This window comes from Chelonus insularis, unplaced genomic scaffold (assembly GCF_013357705.1).
Source record: "Chelonus insularis isolate UGA/USDA-ARS -01 unplaced genomic scaffold, ASM1335770v1 contig_406_pilon, whole genome shotgun sequence".
Lineage (NCBI taxonomy): Eukaryota > Metazoa > Arthropoda > Insecta > Hymenoptera > Braconidae > Chelonus > Chelonus insularis.
In genome coordinates this window covers 536541-556893 of record NW_023276563.1, presented here as the reverse complement: position 1 = coordinate 556893, position 20353 = coordinate 536541, and the positions used below count along the sequence as shown (strand labels likewise).

Below are 20353 nucleotides of genomic sequence, written 5' to 3'. Positions count from 1 at the left end.
AACGCAGTCACTAGGGTGGTAGAATGGAATAGCGGTGCTACTGCTGATGATGGTAGTGGTGGTGACTAGAGTCGAGGACTCATATTCCCTCGAGGCTTACAGCTGTCGCGTATTCGACACCTTCCCTTTCAAAAAAGCGCGTTCATTCAATCGTATTCTAACGCGTATTAATCAAATTACTGCGAAGCATTCGAGAATTGCGGTTTGCTTCGATTTTTCTCTTTTATCATTTTGTTTTTTAAAGCCAAGGGAATTTTAAAGTCTAATTGAGACTGTGAAATTAGTGATATTATCATTAAAACCAATTTCATAATCATTAATATCATGGTGCATGATTATTATTGTTATTATTGAAATTACTAATTGAACGATATGTTTAATTATTTAATTAACAAAACTTTTATAGTTATTTTAAATATTATGAATAATATTTATTGTGTTTACATACTATTATTAACGATGAATAAATACCAAAATTACAAATATTGTAATTATAATCCTGCTGAATGAAGAACAATGTTGTTGACAATTGAACCAGTTGCTGGTTTAAAAAAATATGTTGATGAATTATGTCAAATCATTTAATTCAATTTTCTTCAGATTACCTTCGATAATTTGAGTAGACTAACTCGATTTTGGTTATTAAACTTTAGAGTTTACTTTTTCAACTTTAGGGGAATGGTGAAGTCAAATGATTGATTTTTGATTACTTCACATTTCGAAATATAATTATCATGATCGAATAGTTTATTCTAGCTCTTTAGATCTCGAAAAGAAAACAATTCATTTAATAATCCTTTCAGATAAAAGGATTGATTTTAAGAAAGATCGGAAATTGATGATGGAATATATCTCTATTTTAGCTGAATCAGGTCAGGCATAAGAATAGTTTGCTCTGTAGGTTTGATTGTTGAACGAAGGTCATTAATATGTGGGATGTCCAAATGTGAAGGGCCCTATTTATTTAGTTGTATCTCGACCATGTGGCTTCAATGAGATGTACCCTTCTTTCATCCCTCAGATGAAGAGTCGAGTCATATTTAATTCTTTTTAGAGTAGTGATGTTTAGTTTTTCCGACTGGAGTTTTAAAATAAATATTCATCAGATATTTTCATGACTTTTGTACTTTTTTGTTTATAACATCAAGAATGAAATGTATTATTAAAAACCTTTGAAATAGTAGAATTATATAATTTGTATCATTAACTTGAAACATGATAATTAATACTGATTATATTAATACAATTCAACCCAAGTCATTTGAGAATATGCATTTTTTTTTTGATTCTGGTTCAATTGATTATCCTGTTTTGACCCATCAAGTAAGATATATAAAAACAAAAAGATTTCTAAAAAAAGGCTAATGCCTATTTTATAAGAGAGTTTAAATCTTTCATTCTAATGTTGTAAAAACAAATATCTTAAAAAAAATTAAACTTTGGTACTCAATAAATTATTTCTTACAAAAATGTTTTTATTAAATATCTAAAGGATTAATTTGAATTAATTTATTGTTGAGACATTTGAATCAATGGAATTGAATATTTATAAAACAAAAGCATTTATTATGAATCGAAGAAAAAGAGGTCACTTTAAACGAAAAAAATATTTATTCTGCTAAATAAAAGAAATGTTTTTCTGCTGTACTCCAGAATTACCTTTGCTGAAGATTGAATACAAAAAATAACAAAAGTATGAGCCAGAACGACGTTGTAATGTTTGAAAGGAAGAAACCTACGAAAGAATTCCATTCTAAAGCGACTTTAATTTTGATTCATGGGTAGAATCTGTTATGCTTGGCCGAATACATTTTTTTCATTGCCACCACTCGCGTTTGCGCTGTTTCTCGTCATCGGATAATCGAGGCTCGTAAACTACCACTGGGGATGCGCAATTTTCTATTCGCCGCACGACGATTACGGTTATTTATTTCCTGAAACGTGAGGGACGTCACTCCAACGTCGTAAGAAAAATTAATGCGGTTTCTTATAACTCAATAATTATCACGTACTTTTGAAGCTTTTACACTCACCCATTCGACACTTCTCGTTTAATTAAAAATCTTTGTTTTTTTATGTTCAACAGTTAAAATTTTTTTATCGGTAAACAGGATAAATATGATTTTTTTTATAAAAAATACACAAATTTATTTTTGATTATCGCCCTTGTCTTAAACTCATTAGTTTCCGACTTACTGACTGCTTCTCATTGCGATGTACAGAGTCTTCCCTCTAAGGAACTAAATAACTAAACTCATGTTTTTTAAATCATAGTCATACATTATTCATTCAAGTTAAGACTGCGATTTTAACTTGAATATCGTCACTATCGATTTTTCCGCTTATTAATTATAAAATTTATGAATCTTTGGATTTTTTTAGAAATTAATCCAACACAAGTCTTCAAATAAGAATTAGCTATGAGTGAAGATTAATTTTTTTTAACACTGCTTTATGTCTTTGATTGAATACTTCTATGTGAAAAAAATGTATTTTATTTTAAGAATATATTAAAAGATAATTATTTGGGCGAATCTTGTATAATCAAATTCATAAAAATATATTTATATATATATATATTATATAGTGAATCAGATAATTATTTTAAATTCAATCATTGTTTTAATATATTTTTATATGTTTTCAAAATAAAATATTTTTTTCTACATAGGCTGAAACGTTTTTGTTAGAGAATTTCACACATACTTGACATTAACCGCTTCAAACTTGTAAAAATTTCTGAATGTTATGTCATAGCATTTATTGATTGTTTGAACGAAAAAAAAAAACCAGTTTTAGAAAAAAAAAAATGTGTAGATAATTGAAGGCATGTAACATAAGATAGATGACTTGACATTTGAACTTGAGATGATTAAAAACCAAAAGCTGTGGAAATATTAAATTTATTCATTTTTTCAAAAATGATTAAATCAATTAGTTCTTTACATCCTCAGACATCGAAAAAAGCATGAAAATTTTACATACCTCCAAAAAAAAAAGACAGTTGAAATCTAAAAAAAAAAATTTCCAATTCGTACTTCTAAAATTCTCGGGATTTTTCGTTCCATTTTTACTATCTGGATGGGGCAAAGTTGTCGGATTCATCAGACGTCACAACGAAAATACGCGCAATTGAACTTTTCAACCCCTCAAACGGCGACAGAGAGTCGTACTCTTTCTATAGCAGTCTACAACAGCAGTAGCAGCAGCAACTCTCTCTCTGGTCGTCGCGCGTTCCATTTACCACGTCGGGGTCTCAAGCAAACTCCTCGCCAAACCCCTAACATTCAATCCCTCTTCCACCCTCATGCCATGCCCGGGTATTTCGCTCTTTTGTCACGGCCACCTTTGTTCATCTTGTCCTACTCTATTTACTATTCCCTTTAGTTTCTTTTTCTCTTTTTCCCTCTCATCTTTATCGTGTCATCACTTGTCATTTTCTACTTACTGAAATTTTATTATTTACAGAACTGTATTATTTGGAAGAATACAACAGTTTTAACAAAATATTCGATCAACAATGTTTTATTTACGTCGTTGATTGAGAAGTACAAAAAAGTTATTTTCAATTTTTCACCATTCATTTTATCATGAAAATAAGCTTTAAAACAATTATTTACGTGAAAGATATATCCTGTTGATAAAAAATAAAATGAAAAAGTGAAATAAAACAAAGGTTGGATCTGTTAAATGCAACTTTGGATTGTTGTACATGCATATTTGATAACAAATCTTTTTTTTCCATTAGTTTAGTCATTGTTAAAACTGGTGTGGTTTTAAATTTTTCCAATATTGTCGAAAATGTTCGTTCGAATTTCGAATGATACTAATCAAAAATAATTTTTATTATAAATAATTGATTTATTTGAATTAATAATTAAATTTATAACATACCAGTAGTTAACAAAATCCTGATTATTAGTAGCTGATATTAACCAACGGTTCACAATCAAAAAGTATTATGAATTATATTCAATTTTTTTTAGAAACGAAAATTTGATAATCCATATCAAATATCAACATCAAAATTATTATTGCATTATTTTCTATAATAATTCAAAAATAAATTCATTAATATATTCATTCTATTTTCTCTCAATACGATCAAATGATGGATTTAAAATTTTGATCATTATCATCTTTTTGTTTAATGTATTCATGTATTTTTAACAACAAAAACGTATATTGACGTGCAAAAAAGCTCAATTACACAAAATGAAATACTTCACACACAATAAATAAATAATCATAATTTTTTTCGCCACGGATTATTTTTTATTGTGTCTTTTTCAACACAATTCTGTATTAGGGGACTTTGATCATATCAAATTGGGATCTTCTGTGTAGCCAAACATAGACCGAACATGATATAGAAGAGGGAAAAATTGGCTGAGTGGTCCTAGGTCAAAAAAATTGTTCCAGTTGGCTAGAGATATCAGAGAAAATAAAAAAGATTAACATTTTTCCCTCCTACGACAGATGACATACGTTCGAAAGATAGAGATTCACCCAAGAGGTCGAATGTAACATTGCTTTCTCACGCGAATACCACCATCCCATTGGATCAAACCAGAATCGTCCACCCCTTTCGATCTCCGGAGATCTCAACCCTCTACAATTCTTCTCTACTCTCGCGGGACCTTTGCTTGACCGTTGTCCAGTTCTCAGCTACTACAGTACCAACAGCATCCACTCTTCCTACCCCCTCTTTGCTTTTTTAAATTTCTTTTGCTATGGCTGTCCGTGAGAATTCACCAAGTATCTGAAACTGGTCTAGAGAATCGCGAATTAATGTCGGAGGGGATGAAAACTTATCTTCTGGCTTTGAATCATCATCTGAGAGATCAGTCGATGTCTCTACGTCCAACTGATTACTTGATCTTGGATTTGTTCATCTCAGTGTCCGAAGTGATCAGTGTTTAAAGTGATTTCAGTATTGGATTTTATGTTCCACAGTGCTCGAAAAGACAGTGTTTTTTTTCTCATCTTTTTATTTCTCTTATTTTTTTCCAAGGATAGAAATATATCTTTTTTTGCTCATCATTTTACAGCAATTTACAAGAAAAAAATTAATTTAATTTTTAATTTTTTCTGTTTAATATTCAGTGATAAAATTATTACTGATACATTTTTATTCCAACAATTATTTATACTAAATAAATCGATTGATGAATTAAATAACTAACACTCAAATGAATGAGTGGTTGATGAAATACAGAATTCAAAATTCACTGAATCGATTTTTTTTACATTATTGATAACAAAATGAAGCATTCAAGCATTTTTAAAATTGTTTATTTTTAATTATTTTGATTAATAAATGTGAAAAACCGTAAAAATAAAAAATTAGTTAATTGGTAAAAAAGTCAGTAATAATATTATCACTGTTATTTTTCTTACTCTTTAGCGAAGGTTCTTGGTCGATAATCGCATTAAAGCTGTCGTGATAATCAGTATTTCAGAGAGATTTATTCAGATAATATTAAGCATCAGACCCGAAGTGTATCTCTTGCAACATCAACTTTCAAACTTCCTTGCTATCGACAATTTTTTTACTGCGCCCTTCCATCCCAATTTACCGCATGAACAAAATTTCCAACACCCACCTCAATCTTCTGGCAGGTCAACCACAGAGTCAACTTGGTGAGGGCAGAAGGTCGAATAAAAAGTACAAATAGACGACAAAGTTGAAGTCCAAGTTTTACAGTTAGCGTTGGTGTGAATGGCAAAAAATCAAGTAGTAAAAAGCTATTTAAATATTGTTGAATGTATTGGATAACTATTTTATCAGTTCGAATCAGAAGCCATCACTTGGAATAGACTATTCTCTTGTTCTTTGCTTATATCCTCTCTATTCGCACCGAATCCCGGAAGTCAAGTTTTCCCCAGCAATTTCGTTGAGCTTCCAAGTCATTGTTGGTGTTGGTGGTACGTGACAACGACTTGGTTGCTCATGTACGTGAATTTCACCCACACATGCGATGTCGACCCTTGCACCATAAAGTGTCTTAGCGAGTGTTTCAGGTTTTAGGCGAAATCGTGGGTGTGAGAGAGTGGCGTTATCGTCGTTGACATCAACTCTCCAGTGGCTGAGGACATCGAGTAAGAAGCTGAGAGAGAAAACGAGGCATCGGGTCAGTGTGCGGCCACGTGAATGTGCCGTGTCATGTTCCAGTTTGAGAGCGGAAAGGAGTGGAACACTTGGATGCTTCTGCGAAAGCCAAGAAGCTTTAATCCGTTGAATGTTGGCGTAAGTCCAGAGAAACGTGGTGAAACCTGCCTACGAGTAGATAATACGCTGACGATCCGTGTGATTCCTTTTCTTGGTGATTGGTGAGGAGAATGTAATTAGTGTATCTCCAAGTCTACCTTTCTTTCTCTTTAATCTATGACCGTTGCTTCTGGGTGTCAAGCATTTTAAACTCACTATAACCTGTAAGACTGCTGTTTTACAACAGTAGTTTTATAGCTATCTTTTAATGCTACTACCATATACATTTTGTTGCTTTCTTTTTCTGGTGAAGGAATTCTATCGGAAGTCTATGAAGGGCTCCAATGATTTTCAAAATTCCTGTAATAACTTTTATGGACTAAAGTCGATGGACTTTGTGGAAATGTTAAGATTCTCTTGATACTTCCTAGATTTGCCTTGATAAAGTTCAGATTTATGCATTGAAAAATTCTCATGGTAAATATTTCTATCGAATATAGAATAAAAGTGACTCTTTAATCTATCAACCATGTTACATCAGGATATTGAAGAATAGGTTTTGAACAAGTACTTTATGTCATTATTATATATACTTCAAAAGCAGACATCTTCCTCATTATTGCTAAATATAAGTAATATTTTATAAAAGTATTCCATGGTACTGTTCATATTAATAAATACTATTTCTAATTCTTTGTGAATAATTGATCAGTTCATTGACGTTAAATTTTGCTCCAAAAAAAAAATTCAAAACAGCTTTAGTGGAATGGAGGAAGCATCAGAAGGTTTTCTACTGGTGAATTCCTATAAACGTACTAGCTATCTCACCAATTCTTTTATTGGTCGCCTCATTGATTTACAGGCTTTTCTGGAATGTTTTATTGTATTGATAAAAAATAATTAAACGATTTTATTCTGCTTGTATAAAATAACACTTACCGGTTACTTTTTGAGGACAGCCATTAATTCTGTCACTAAGAGCAGACTTTTATCTTTCGTTTGATTTTTCTCCTTTTTTTGTTCGTTTTTTTTTTATATTCAGCTTTTTTTACTGAGTTATTCAAGATGAAAGCCAAAACGTAAATGTTCATAACTAGTGGACTAATTATCGTACAGACTTTTATGAAAATTTACCAGGAGATGTCAAATTATTTTTGCTATATTTTCACTTTACCAACACAAATGAGAGAGTCATTTCTATATCTCGAGTTGATATTTTTTTTTCTCAGGATAAATATATATCATTTAAAATTGTTTTCTATTTACAAATGACTTTAGTTTCTCTGTCTAAAATAGTAAACTTTTATTTTAATTCAGTTTTTTTTTCTATCCCTGGCCCAAGCTATTTTTTGCACAGTTTTTCAAGATCAAAGTGAAAGCTTTCTTTATCATTTAAAAACCTTCATAAGTAGTAAATTAATTATTGCAATGACTTCAAAGAACGTCTCTGAAAAATTATGCAAGTATGATCTTGGAAAAAGCATTTGTTTTTGCTGTTCGAAAAATTTCGAGAGCTTTATTGTTCTAAGAAAAAGTCGTAAAAAATAATAGTTGCTCATTCACATACGGAAAAAAATTTTTTATGGCCCCTGTTCTTCTTCTTTGAGGTATATTCATCATCTATATACGGCATAAACTGTAATTTTTAACTTTATTATTAAAAAAATTTTTAAACCCAACTGATTTATCAGTTACGACAACAATTGTGTCTATTTTGCTGCTACAGACCCAATTTTTTAAATCTACAAAATTTTTCTATTAACAAAACAAATATCAACATTGTAACATGCAAGAACTTTCGATCTGTTACGGCAATAAATTATTTTTTTTTTTTTTTGTGCAATAATATTTGGAGTCATTCGAATAGATGTATTTTTTTTAGAAGCAGGTAGTAGATTAGTTGAGTGAACTGTTGTAGCAGCTACCCATGAGTCAATTCTTTGTGTGTTGAATTGTGCAAGGTGCCGTTGGATGAGAACGTGACCGCATGTTGCGGGTTATTTCACCAGGAGTGTCGTCTACCCTTATTATCCCATGTAATGTGAGCATTTAAATTTGAAATAAATCCAAAAGATACTGGTTTGCGTAAAAAAAACATTAATTTTTCATGGATCCTATTGTGTTTGTCCGTCAAAATTGTTAACTAAAATAATTCAACTTCAAAAAAATAATTTTTTTACACATTTGAATTAATTTATTAATTTTGGAGCGACATAAATCGATTACAATCCACTTATCTTCTCACAGCTTTAAACTCAACACAGCTTGGCACAAAAAAATAATTAGATCAGACCACTAAAGGAACAAATGTTTGTCATAATTTGACACAGTGAGCACAGTATGCTTGATCCCTTTGTTTCGTTAATAGGCAAGATGGTAGCAACTATCAGTGATATTACCACTCCCTAACGTGTTTAAGTGCCAAATTTTTACGCTTACCTGAATTTGTCTGACTTCTCATTTTTGTATAGCCCTACACTTTTTTTTAATTAATTCAAATATTTTTTAAACATTATAAAAACCGTTACAAATTTGTTTTTAATATCATGCATTCTTTTTCTCAAATTTTTTATAAACTATTTAATTATTATACAGCTAAATTCATTAAATAAATTGTGGAATAAAGTTTATCAACAGTATAAATAATTAATAAAAAATGTTTAATTACTTAAAATTATTAAATTTTAATTTTTTTTGTTTTCAAATGATTAATAGAATATTTTTTCAATTTATAATTTAATAAAAAATGAATTCTTGAAGAAGTTGAGTTCAAATTGAAATCATAGTTATTTTTAGAATGTCTTATCAGTGTTCCCATCATTCTTAGCTATTCGATTTAACATCTCACTCCTAAGCAAAACGAACGTAAAGACAAAAAACCGCAATTTCACGTGTCAGAAAAAATGGAGTCAGCACTATGCGACCATAAACTACTTATTTACTCGGGTGTGTGTTGATATCAAGTTGCATCTGGCTTGGAAGTAGAAAGAAAGCCGAGTAAACTTGGTTTTTTGCACGCCATCGGTCAGTACTTGAGAAGTCAGTCGTCCATCTTTCGTGCGATCGATATCACTCATTCTCTAACGATACAGAACCATTACCCACGATTGGCCCGAACGAGTGAATGGGCGCCAGCGTTGATTGGGATCATTGTAGGGGGGCATTTGATCTGCTAAACATGGACCACAGTTCTGTGTACATACACATGTGCATTAGAAAGACAGACAAAAAGTTGGGGAGTTGTATACGAGGAGGGTTCGCCAGTTGGCTTATACGAGAGCTTCTAACATAGTCGTAACTGTGAAAACCCCCTTCAGAATTTTAATAATCCTAGCTGGCGTGTATGGGGTCCCCCTTTGAGTCTCGTGCCTGGTGTTATAGAGCACCCGCCTCCTACAGAGCAAATGTCTTTCTTCATCCTCGGGTCTTTGACTGTCATCCATTCATGTGTGATCAGCCTACACTAGAGTAGACTTTACTAAAGTGTACTATTTTTCTAAACGAAGAAAAATGATTTCCGCTGGAGGATAAATTTCATCCGTAAAAATTGAGTATGTTGGGTTTACAGTTTGACGCACTCGGGTTGTATTTGTCAACGCTTTGAATCGTTGGATCGTTGATAACTCCCTCGGGTGTTTAGCTTGGCATAGCAACTCGTCATGCAGCCATATCATCGAGCTCGAGTCATGTTCTGTATATGTATATAAAATCTGAGCAGTTCGAGGAAGTCGTCCGGATGTTTAGAACACTCGAGTGACGATGTGAGAAGCGACACGGGAAAGACGGTGAAGTTTCCAAGACTATAAGTAGCGAGAGAGAGATAGAGTGAATGAAAGAGAGGAATGTTGCAGTTGAGTGAGGAGTTGAGATTCGATATGATCGATCGATATCGATCAAAAGCACGACGATGCCAAAAGGAAATTCCGTCGAGAAGCCGTTGGCAGTCCTCGTGATATGGTATTGTGGCGCGTGCGCGGGGGTGAGAGGCGAGGAACTGAAAAAGAGAGTGTGCTAAAGAACTCGAGGAGTGATAGAGAGAAAAGAAGGATATCGTGAGGGTCCCGGAGAAGGAAGCGAGAAAAAGAGGTCCCGCGCTTGCGGAAGAGAGCATCGGGGAGTTGAGTTAGAAAGAGAGCAGCAGTAAAGTCTGGCCTGGCAATGTGTATGTGTGTGGCTGAGCGTGCAATAGGCAAGAGAGAGAGTGAAGCTTGGTAAAGCCGGGCTGTCCCGTTGCGTCGCACGCTCGCCACCCGCTATCCACAGCAGTTTCAGCTTGGCCGCCAGTGTCCCACCGCACGCCGAACCGTTTGCACTCAGAAGCGATCACTGAGCAACAAAGAGAGAGAACGAGTATATTCCCCTCTCCGCAGTCTCCGCCACTATTTCCTCCAACACCCCCTCCACTATCGTCGCCACCAACACCACATTGCTCGCCGTCTCGCTTACGCACCCGGCACTCCCTCTCTTGCTCCCTCCAGCGCGTGCTTGCGCTCTAACTCCCCGCTCTCCACCAAACTATCGCTGCCGTCGTGTCACGATTCGTGAGCTCTTCTCTCTCGTATCGTAACGCTGCTCACTGCTGCTCCCGTGCTACCTACACTCCCTGCGTGTCACCTGATCGCGGGACGCTTTTCGCGGGTGAGATACCGCTTGACCGGCCAGACAATTGTTCTCCTTCTTTTTCTCTCGTTTGGACATAACTTTTTGTTTTCCAACGATTCTCATACACATTCAGACTTTCTGAGAATTGCAGCGCAGTGATAACAACAGTTTTCCAAGTGTGACAGTACGTGACAAGTGACGAAAGTACTTTGAAAGTGAACCTTTGTGACTGTTGAATACAAAAATTATTTAGTCACATTTATTATGTTGCTTCATTTTCATTAACTCGATTATTTGGGTGCGGTGGATTAGGATATAGATTGCGATAAGCTAATCATAAATCTTCAATAATAATACTTCACAGGTTGGTATTTAATGGTTTTGTTTTATACATACTTGTCTCTTCCATTTGATCCCGCCGCGTTTACGATACTTTAACACCTTGGAAACCGATGGGAAATCCTTATCACGCAGCTGTCTGCTTTTTTTTTTTTTTTAACGCTCTTCTATCGACAGTGTCGAGGTCGATTTTTTTCTTTTTTACAACCAGTCGTTAACTCGCATGGTTTGAGTCTCAACACTTCTTTTTGCCTCTTACGAACGGGATAACGTTCAACAGTAGTGCAATCATAATGCTTTCATCATAAAAGAATCCATTATCAAGTGTAAGACAATGACCCAAGACATGCTACTAGAGAATCATCGTGAAATTCGCGTCTTTATGAGTCTCATATTCCATACAAGCAGCTGTGAAATGACATATTTTATATGGCACGATGTAATTAATGCTTCGTGGACATATCGTTAACATATAATTGAACACGAAAGACAGACGGGTTATAGGAAAAGTAGGTATTGAGTATAGATTTGTCCGGGATTTCAAAATACCGTGCATTCTACCAGAAATGAGAGGACACGAAACAGATAGTAAAACGCGCGCGAGTTTTGTTGGCGTTCCGGTGCCCGGCACGGGACGCCTCTCTCTCTCCAGCTCACAACACCCGCCCGTTTGGGAATTCAATTTACTGTCGGTCCGTGTACTCGAACTCTACGCCAAAATCGTCTAACTGCATCCAAGCTAGAGGGTGTGTTTCAACGCTTACAAGGTTTTTTTCCGCGTTGCTAGACCCTGTTATTTGTTGAGTTGTGATATATCGAAACAAAGCTTCTTTGGATCTCTTACAAATACTCTTGTTTCCACTGCTAGTTGATGCCAGCAAAAGCTTGCGAATAAAATCGACCTTTTTTAAACTATCATACAGATGGTATTTTTGTTATTGATTTTGATGGAAGATTTTCTTGTAGAGCTTGGGTGTTGGTTTTGAATTTCAAACAGAATTATTATTTGTGGAGTAAAATAATGTGACCATGAATATAATTATGATTTAAAGCAGTGTAGGTAGATCAGTAGGTGAACAAATTCATCAAAATATTGATTTCAATCAATACAATATTTTTTTTCAACATTTAAAATGAATTTTAAAATATTTTTATCAAAGAGATATATTAAGAAAAAATTCTCAATGATTATTTAATGTTTTTTTTTTAAATAATAAATACATTGAAAAATAAATGCAAATAAGAAATTATTTAGTGGCAATTTTTATGAATAAATGGCTAATTTATTTTTAATTTAGATCAAAAAAATTTTGTACAATTATCCAAGTTTTTAGCGATAGAATGAATTAAAAAACAATTGCAATTAAGTAAAAATATAATTATATAGCTTGTTCATCAATTGATCTTTTTCTTGCATGACTGCATTATCAAAATCTATTTTTCTCCAACAAAAATCCTGTTTTGTCCTAGATATTTTTCTTTGTTTTATACTCACGCTATAGAATGGAGTAATAATGACTGTTAAGACTGAGTTCATGCTTGTAATGATAATGACAATTTTACAACTAATAAAACGTTTCTCTGACTGTTGTGATATTAATCTTCAATGAACATCATACAGGATGAATCTCCACTACAATTAATAGCATTACAGAAGTATAAATGTTCATCATTTTATAATTATCGTTGATAATTACTCTAAAATGATCAATAATAATTTTTTTACAATATTTTTTCATTGAAACATTAATGATAGAATTTTCTTTGATGGAGAATAAAAAAAATGCTATAAAATTAATGATTGATGTTGATGATGATTCAAAGAAGGTGGTACTGATCATAGGTAAACTTTTGCATATTTATGCAATAAATATTGTACCCCATGGTAAACTATAGAAAGGGTGAAATATGTATACATTCGTACATTGAATAAATAAAATATGATTTCGATAGATTCGTATTTGATAAATAATCCAATTTCGTGGTGATTATAGGCTGACACAATGTTTATTTATGTCAATCATTCTGGTCACTCATGACATTGATTCATTACTTGAAAATAATTTTTATTAGGCTTTTTTATTTATTTACATTCCAGTTTCTGTTTTAAACGCGAATTCGAGTTCATAAAAATATAGTTTAATCCAATGATATCATTTAGAATTCATTTTTCTTCCTAATTTTAACATTATATTTTATCAAACAACTTCTACAAAGAACCTAGGATATAAATATCACTCAAACCAAGACGTAAACGACTTCTTATAAAGTATTTTTTAATGTTTACTGCAGTGTTAATTTTAACTCTGACCTTACCCACATTTTTTATACAATCAAATTAATCATAAAGGTTCATATCCATGTCAAATAACAGACCTTATAAACTTCAAAGCTTTTTACATAATAAAATCCCACGTTGCTCCAAAAGAATGATTTTGAAGAAAATGATAATTATAAATTAAATACAATATTAATAATTATATAAGTCATCATAAATGGACACATTTATGTCACATAACGGCTCGGTAGAGAATTTTCGTGATAAAATTCAGAACAATCATTAAAATAATTCCGAAGAAAAATAATTACAAGCAGCAGCATCGGCACGAAAGGTTCATTAAAATTTGAAGGAAATGTGTACTTTGGTAGAAAGTAGAAAAAAAAAAATAAGATCTCAGGAAGAATTATCGATAATTTAGTAGACTGATTACACTTTGTGATCACGAGTGTCCACGAGACATGAGTGAGGAGGTCGGACGTAGTCTTTTGTCACCGCGTATCAGAGTAGGCAGGAAGCACGTAGCGTGACACCACAGCCCGTTCGTGGCCGCGTTCACGGGTATACCCGACGGCTTATGTCGCACACAATATGTATATGGGAACACGCGTCATAATACGCCCCGCGTGCTCTGCATAGAGTATCGTGACACGCTAGTAAGCCTCGAGCGACGGAGCGAGACAAAGAATGAGACCGAGAGCTATGACTGGGGACCCCACTGTCACGGGCCGTCGCACCAAGGACCGAGAATCTCGTATGGAATCTATTGTACACTTATGTATGTTGGTATTGGACACTGCTGTGCTTCTAAACCATACACTATTCGATTGCATTTATATTGAATCACTTGCGGTCCATATGCTGATGCTATTTTTGTTGTTTCTAGGCAAGTTATTTATTAAATATATGATTAAAAGTTTTTTTTTTTTTTTCATATCAGTTATGGGTTTTTAACTATCGCGGAGATTATAAAAAACTACACTCATAAAAATATTCAGTTGATGGATTTTTTGCATTTGATTTTTTGTGTGATTTATCGCTTCCAGGTGTTGATATTTAATTGATAAAATATTCCAAACAAAAGTTTTAGGTAAAATTGAATTTTTAATATTTTCACGTAATTCATTTGTATTGCTAGAGTTTTATATTCCTGCATATTGATGGTGGAAATTATTAATAAAAGTTTAAAATATTTCCTTTTTTTTTTTGGAGTAATTAGGAGATTATTTATAGCATACTACTTGAAAAAAAAATGTTAATTATTTATTTTTTTTTTTTTTTGAGTGTACTAAATAAAATTTTATTCTTGTAATAAAATAAAAATGTATGTAGTTTGATAGAAATCTTATTTGCCACCTCATTTAAACAATTTAGTCGGCGACTTTCCATTACTCCAAAAACCAGATTTAACGGGACAATTTTTTTTTCTGAAGAATGTCGAATATTTAGTCAGTTGTTAAATAATTTAACTCACTACTTGTGTTGTAAACATACATGTCTCGAGTGTCCATATGTTGAATCAATGATGAAAACCAAAGCGAAAAAAAATGATGTAGTTCTGCGAAGAGTAAGATTTTGAACTGAGTGTCAACGAACCGGTTTTCCAATTTGTGCGGACATAGCGTGGTGCAGATACTCAGAAAGTCTTCTCTTAGTTCCATATCGTAGTCGTCTTATTCTCACCTTGGACTATTTTGCAGTCTTAACGAAACGGAATTTTTATCTGCCTTAGGGCGCTCGTTAAACTTTGAGTCTCGTTCCAACGAGGCCAGTGTCATTCCAACGACGACAACGACGAGGAAGGAATTTTCTTAGTGGTGAGATACCTTGCAAAGTCGTTTACCAAAGCGCGCAAGAAGGGTCGTAATTACTGTGATGAGACTGGCAGGGTAAACAAGATTTTCGTGATAGTAAAGAGCATCGAGTCACACCCTTCGACACTTGCTATTTAATAAGTCAAAGCCACTTTGCTCGGTCTAATTCCACACATTATATTCCCGCGGTTTATAATCAGCCCCTCGGTAGCTCGCGTGGATCAGCCCTTCCCACCCTTTCAACAATCTCTCATACCTCCTGACATTGAACGGACCAGTCCATTAACGGGCACCCCTTGCATTTAAACGCTTCCGCAATGTAATCGACTGCTCAGTTAATTTTCCTCATCACTTATCAAACTTTTTCTTCTTCTTCTTTCAGGTCAAGAGTCTCGTTCCTTCTTATCCTGGGACACATCCGGGATCTAGATCGTGGGTTTTTTTTCAAGTGAGATGTCGTTAAATCGAGTGAGAATGCCACAAAAAAGAGGAAAGTAACAAAGTGGACGGTGTGAACACAAGGATCATCGATACGATCATCGATTTGTGTAGCTTTCCAACGAGAAATCGCTGGGATTAAAAGTAAACGAGTAAGAACAATGGCAAGTGCAACTATGGGTTTACGTCGTCGTGTACCAGTCAACAATTCCCCGTCGCCTGCATCCCACCAATCTACTACGTCAGCGAGCAAGCGCTCGAGGTCAGAGAATAACAACAATCCGTCCCACGGTAATCTCAACTCATTGAGCGGACGAGACGAGCCAGTTACCAAGAAGTCTCGAGGGACTTCCGGATTGTCAGGGAGAGCTAATGCCTCGGGATCTACAAGTAATGTGGATGGGAATCACGGATCAAAACGGACATCTGGGTCTAAATCAAGAGCTAAAAGTCCTCAGACTTCATCGTCAGTTACATCAGTGGTTTCTACCAATGCTTCTATGGCTAGACATGAAGCTGATTTGAGTGGGGGATTTAATGTACTGACTTCCTCACCATGGCCTGTACCTACAACTCTCTCAGCTATGTCAGGCTTGAGTGTTCCTGGTGGCCAATCAAGTCTGTGTGGTGCAAACCTAACAATGCCACCGACTATTCCCTACATGGCGACCTCCATGGCGACCTTCGTCGGTAATGCAACAAATCTCAGCAAGAACTCGTCAGTCTCATACCTTGACATATCCAACATGACTAGCGGTTCTCTTGGCAACTCTTCAGCAAGTGGAATCAACGGTTACGGTTCTTCTGCCTGCAGTAAACCATCTGCAGTTCCGGAAGCCAAGTCTACAGTCCCTCTGGCGTTTTCCGGTGTAGTACCAAGTCCAGGAATGTCTTATAACACGAGTAAACTTGCTGCTCAACCAAGTGACAATGTCAATGTTCCCAAGTTCCAGAACGATGGAATGTTTAACGCGTATCAGCCATGGGTTATTAAGACTTATGGGGATCTCGCTAAAACCAAGACAATTACAATTAAAAAGTATGCCAGAATATTACGCACTTTACGTGGTGAAGAGGTAAACAGCGCGGAGAATAGTAAATTCCGGTTTTGGGTCAAGAGTAAGGGTTTCCACATTGGTCAGCCGGAAGGTTATGATGCCAAGCCAGCAGACAGGATAATCGGCCGTCATGCTGTCACAAGTCCAGGCTTGGACCCACCTCTCTACGTGCCCACGCAGTTGCCACACAATAAGGTAAGCCTTCAACATTTTTTATTTTTTATCAACTATTCTTATAACTGCACGATGACTAAGGATGGTCGTAAAAATATCTCGACAAAATTCACCCGGGGGATTTTTAAAACTCGCATGAAATAATTCCCATGATCCTGCACTTTATCATGGCAAACCAGTCGACAATGACAACGTGGCTGGCGACATCTCTCCATGGATTTCTCTTGCATATACAGCACATCCTCTGCATCTCACTCGTTGGGTGGCGTGAAAAGGCAAAACGTGATGAGGGAGAAGAAGAGAGAGCGAGAGAGAAGGATAGCAGGTCCGGTCGGCTAGTCATTAGTCACTTTCCGAAGCAGAGGCACGGACAGGCTGTGCCGCTATTTTCCCTCTCCGTTCTCCATTCCACTCGATCCTCTATTCCATCCACGTCTCGCCGTCTCGCTGCTTCTCTCGCTCGCACACGTTGCACTGAATTTCTGCCGCTCGTGTTCGCCTCACGGTGCTAAGCCTCTCACGCGTCTATCTTGATTGAGCTTCCCTGCAGGGTCGCGCCTAAGAGAGATGGAGAGAAACAAGATCCAAGCTATACAGCAACCCAATGCCATAGACAGAGATGTTGAGAGCTTGTCATTGATCGTCCCGACTACTCTCTACTACGACTCACCAGCCACGTTAAAGGTCCCGTACAGGGTATACCTATATCCAATGCTGGTGTGTTTCGTACATAACGTGCCCATATGTGGCCGCACGCGATTACGCGCGTAGGTATCAGAGCTTGTATGATTACACACATACACCAACGATACACCAGCTCCGTCGATCGAAATACCGTTCTGAAATTACTTGGCACTGCGTCCGGTTCATTTCATCATGCATTCACAAAACTCAATACTTTTTCTCCGAACCATTTCATTTCCATTTTTACTGCTATTGCTATATTCACCATTTTTATAACTATAAATTAATGAATAAATTCATGCCCAAGGTAAATCTTATACATGACAACAGCTTCGGATTAATTCCAATCAACCAATCACCGACTTTTATTTTTCGCAATAAAATTACATCAATCAGAAGGTGTTTAATTGATTCATTATTGCTTATTTTTAGCTACTCCATTACCTCAGTGTCGTTGGATATACCCAAGATAAGAATACAACGAGAAAGTTCATTTGATAATATATTTTGAATATATTTGAGTTGAAATTTTAGCATTTATTATCTACTATAACATCTCTCAATTCCATCTAAAAGCATTCTCATCAATTTAATGATTTAAATAAACACACTTTCTATGCGCATACTTTACACAAAATAGTAGATATCATCTTAACTGGATAATAGGTTAAAGTCTATAGTTCATAACAGGTTTTTGTGGCTTTACATTTGTGGATATATTTTGTATGAAATCATACAAATTCGTAATTATTGTTTTCGGAGTTACAGAGTTATTTTGACTGAATATATCGTCAATTTGTTTTTGAGTTCATTCAAACGTGAATACGTACAAGTGGAATTTCAATTTTAAAGCATTAAAATTATTTTAGCTCCAATAATAAAGAACTAAAACTAGATAATCTATTTTTCACTTTTTCATCATTACTTTACTCTTTTTTTAACTAATTTACTTGGTGTAAAGAGCGAAAAATTTAAATATAAATTTAATTCTAAACAAACCTATTTATTTATCAGAAATAATAAATTTTTCAACTTAAAGATTCTTCAAAATAAGCCAACCATTTTTTGCCATTTTTACTCCAAAATTTATTCACAAATGATTTCATTTTGTTAATTGAATAAGAATGAAAAAAAAAATAGAAAACAATAATAGAGGAGTTAAAAGTACTTGTAGTTATTAAAATATGAGCATCACGATGACTAGCGTTGTCCAGATATCATCAGCAATCTTCTAAATTTAAAGCAGCCGTCGCTGGAAAATTTCTCGCATGGAAATGATATCGCTCGTGATTTGATTTAAATTGTCTTGTGTATACGAATAAATCCGAGCAAGATTCAAAAATAGAAGCAAAAAAAAAAAGCAATAATTCAATATCTAAATCTCTGTGCTGATAACAGGTTTCGTTTGTTTTCCAATCAACTAATCGCCGACCTTTATTTTTTCCGATAAAAACACAATAGACAGGTATTGCATTTAGTTTGTCTTTGATTACAAAAAATCAAACGTCCTCTTTTAATCCTATAAAACCATACACTTGGAACGATATAACAAGCATAGATATAGGTAAAAAGTCTATAAAAGAATAGTGTAGGCGAGTGTCACGCGTTAATGGCGCCCCTTGGTTTCACGTCACCCCTTTAGACCCCCCGGACGGTCACGGACTCTCGCTCGATGATTATCGCCGGTTGGATGGATGATGAAAGTAGATATACACGCACGTGCAGACCAGAATACGGGGGACGAGTGAATCGTGAGGGTAGCAGTAGTTCTGTATACACTACATATACTGCTGGCGGTTCTTTTACACGGTCCGGCTGAGTCACGCACCAAAGAGAGAAGCAGCCCGCAGCAATATCTATATGCCTTCTATATGTATATAGGGCGAACGATAGAAACGAGAGAAAACGTCGTTCTTTTTGTAGAGGAGAAAGGGAGTAGAGAAGAGTTTGCTCTCTCGAACCCTCTGAGCATTTTTCTCTCTCGAGTATAAAATGCTCGTGGCGATCTGACGCCTGGGGATACACACACTCTTGTTGCTGCCGCTGCTTGCACGTTTTGCAAAAATGTTCGCCGAGGCCGTCAAGAGCAAACTCCTTGTAACGAGACTCGCATCGATTTTTCACGCCTGCGGAAACTTGAGCGACTACGACGACGTAAAAAAATATTACTTGTGAAAAAAAATATTCTGCAACTTATACTTTCGAGAGCCGTTGATCTCAAGAAGATAAATTGTGAAAAAAATTCTTGACTTGAGAGTGTGGTTTTTTTTTAGGGGAATTGAGGGTGACTAATTTTTTTAATTATTTATCGAATTTTTTTTGAATAAAATATTCTTTTTTTTTTGGATGTAAAAATATTTTTGTTTTAAATAATTACATTTTCTTTTTAATTATCATAAAACGATTAGGGCCAAGGTATTTTTTTATGATTGTTTAAAAATTAATTATGCTATTAAAAAAAATTGTTGTCTTGCATTATAACAATGATAATGAACAAATTGTGGGTATCTTTATTTTATTTAATGTTTGTGATTTTTTTTTTCAATTTATATTTTCAAGTACTATCCATCTTAATTTAACTTTCTACTAAAAAAATTATTCTTTTTGATGCTTTTTTTATTAAATTATTACAGAAGGAGTTTTTTAGAAAAAATTTATTGAACAGTGTAGTGCTAATACGAGTGATGATGTTTACGAAATACGATTATTGCAAAAATCTCCAATAACTTCATCTAGTCCTCTTTTCCAAAAACAC

General features: G+C 34.7%; 1 protein-coding gene across 3 annotated transcripts in view; it reads left to right on the top strand.

Moving 5' to 3' along the window:
• LOC118069145 (uncharacterized) overlaps positions 1-20353 on the top strand; it is a 56473-nt gene that overhangs the window by 15087 nt on the left and 21033 nt on the right. Inside the window, exons 1-2 of one of the 3 annotated variants that reach the window (XM_035087031.1) lie at positions 9648-9762; positions 15627-16935. In XM_035087031.1, the coding sequence (XP_034942922.1) occupies positions 15844-16935 (1092 nt within the window). In that variant the 5' untranslated portion in view covers positions 9648-9762; positions 15627-15843. Of the gene's footprint in view, positions 1-9647; positions 9763-10504; positions 11178-15626; positions 16936-20353 lie in introns of those variants that run through there. The other 2 variants (XM_035087029.1, XM_035087030.1) reach the window with 2 other exon arrangements.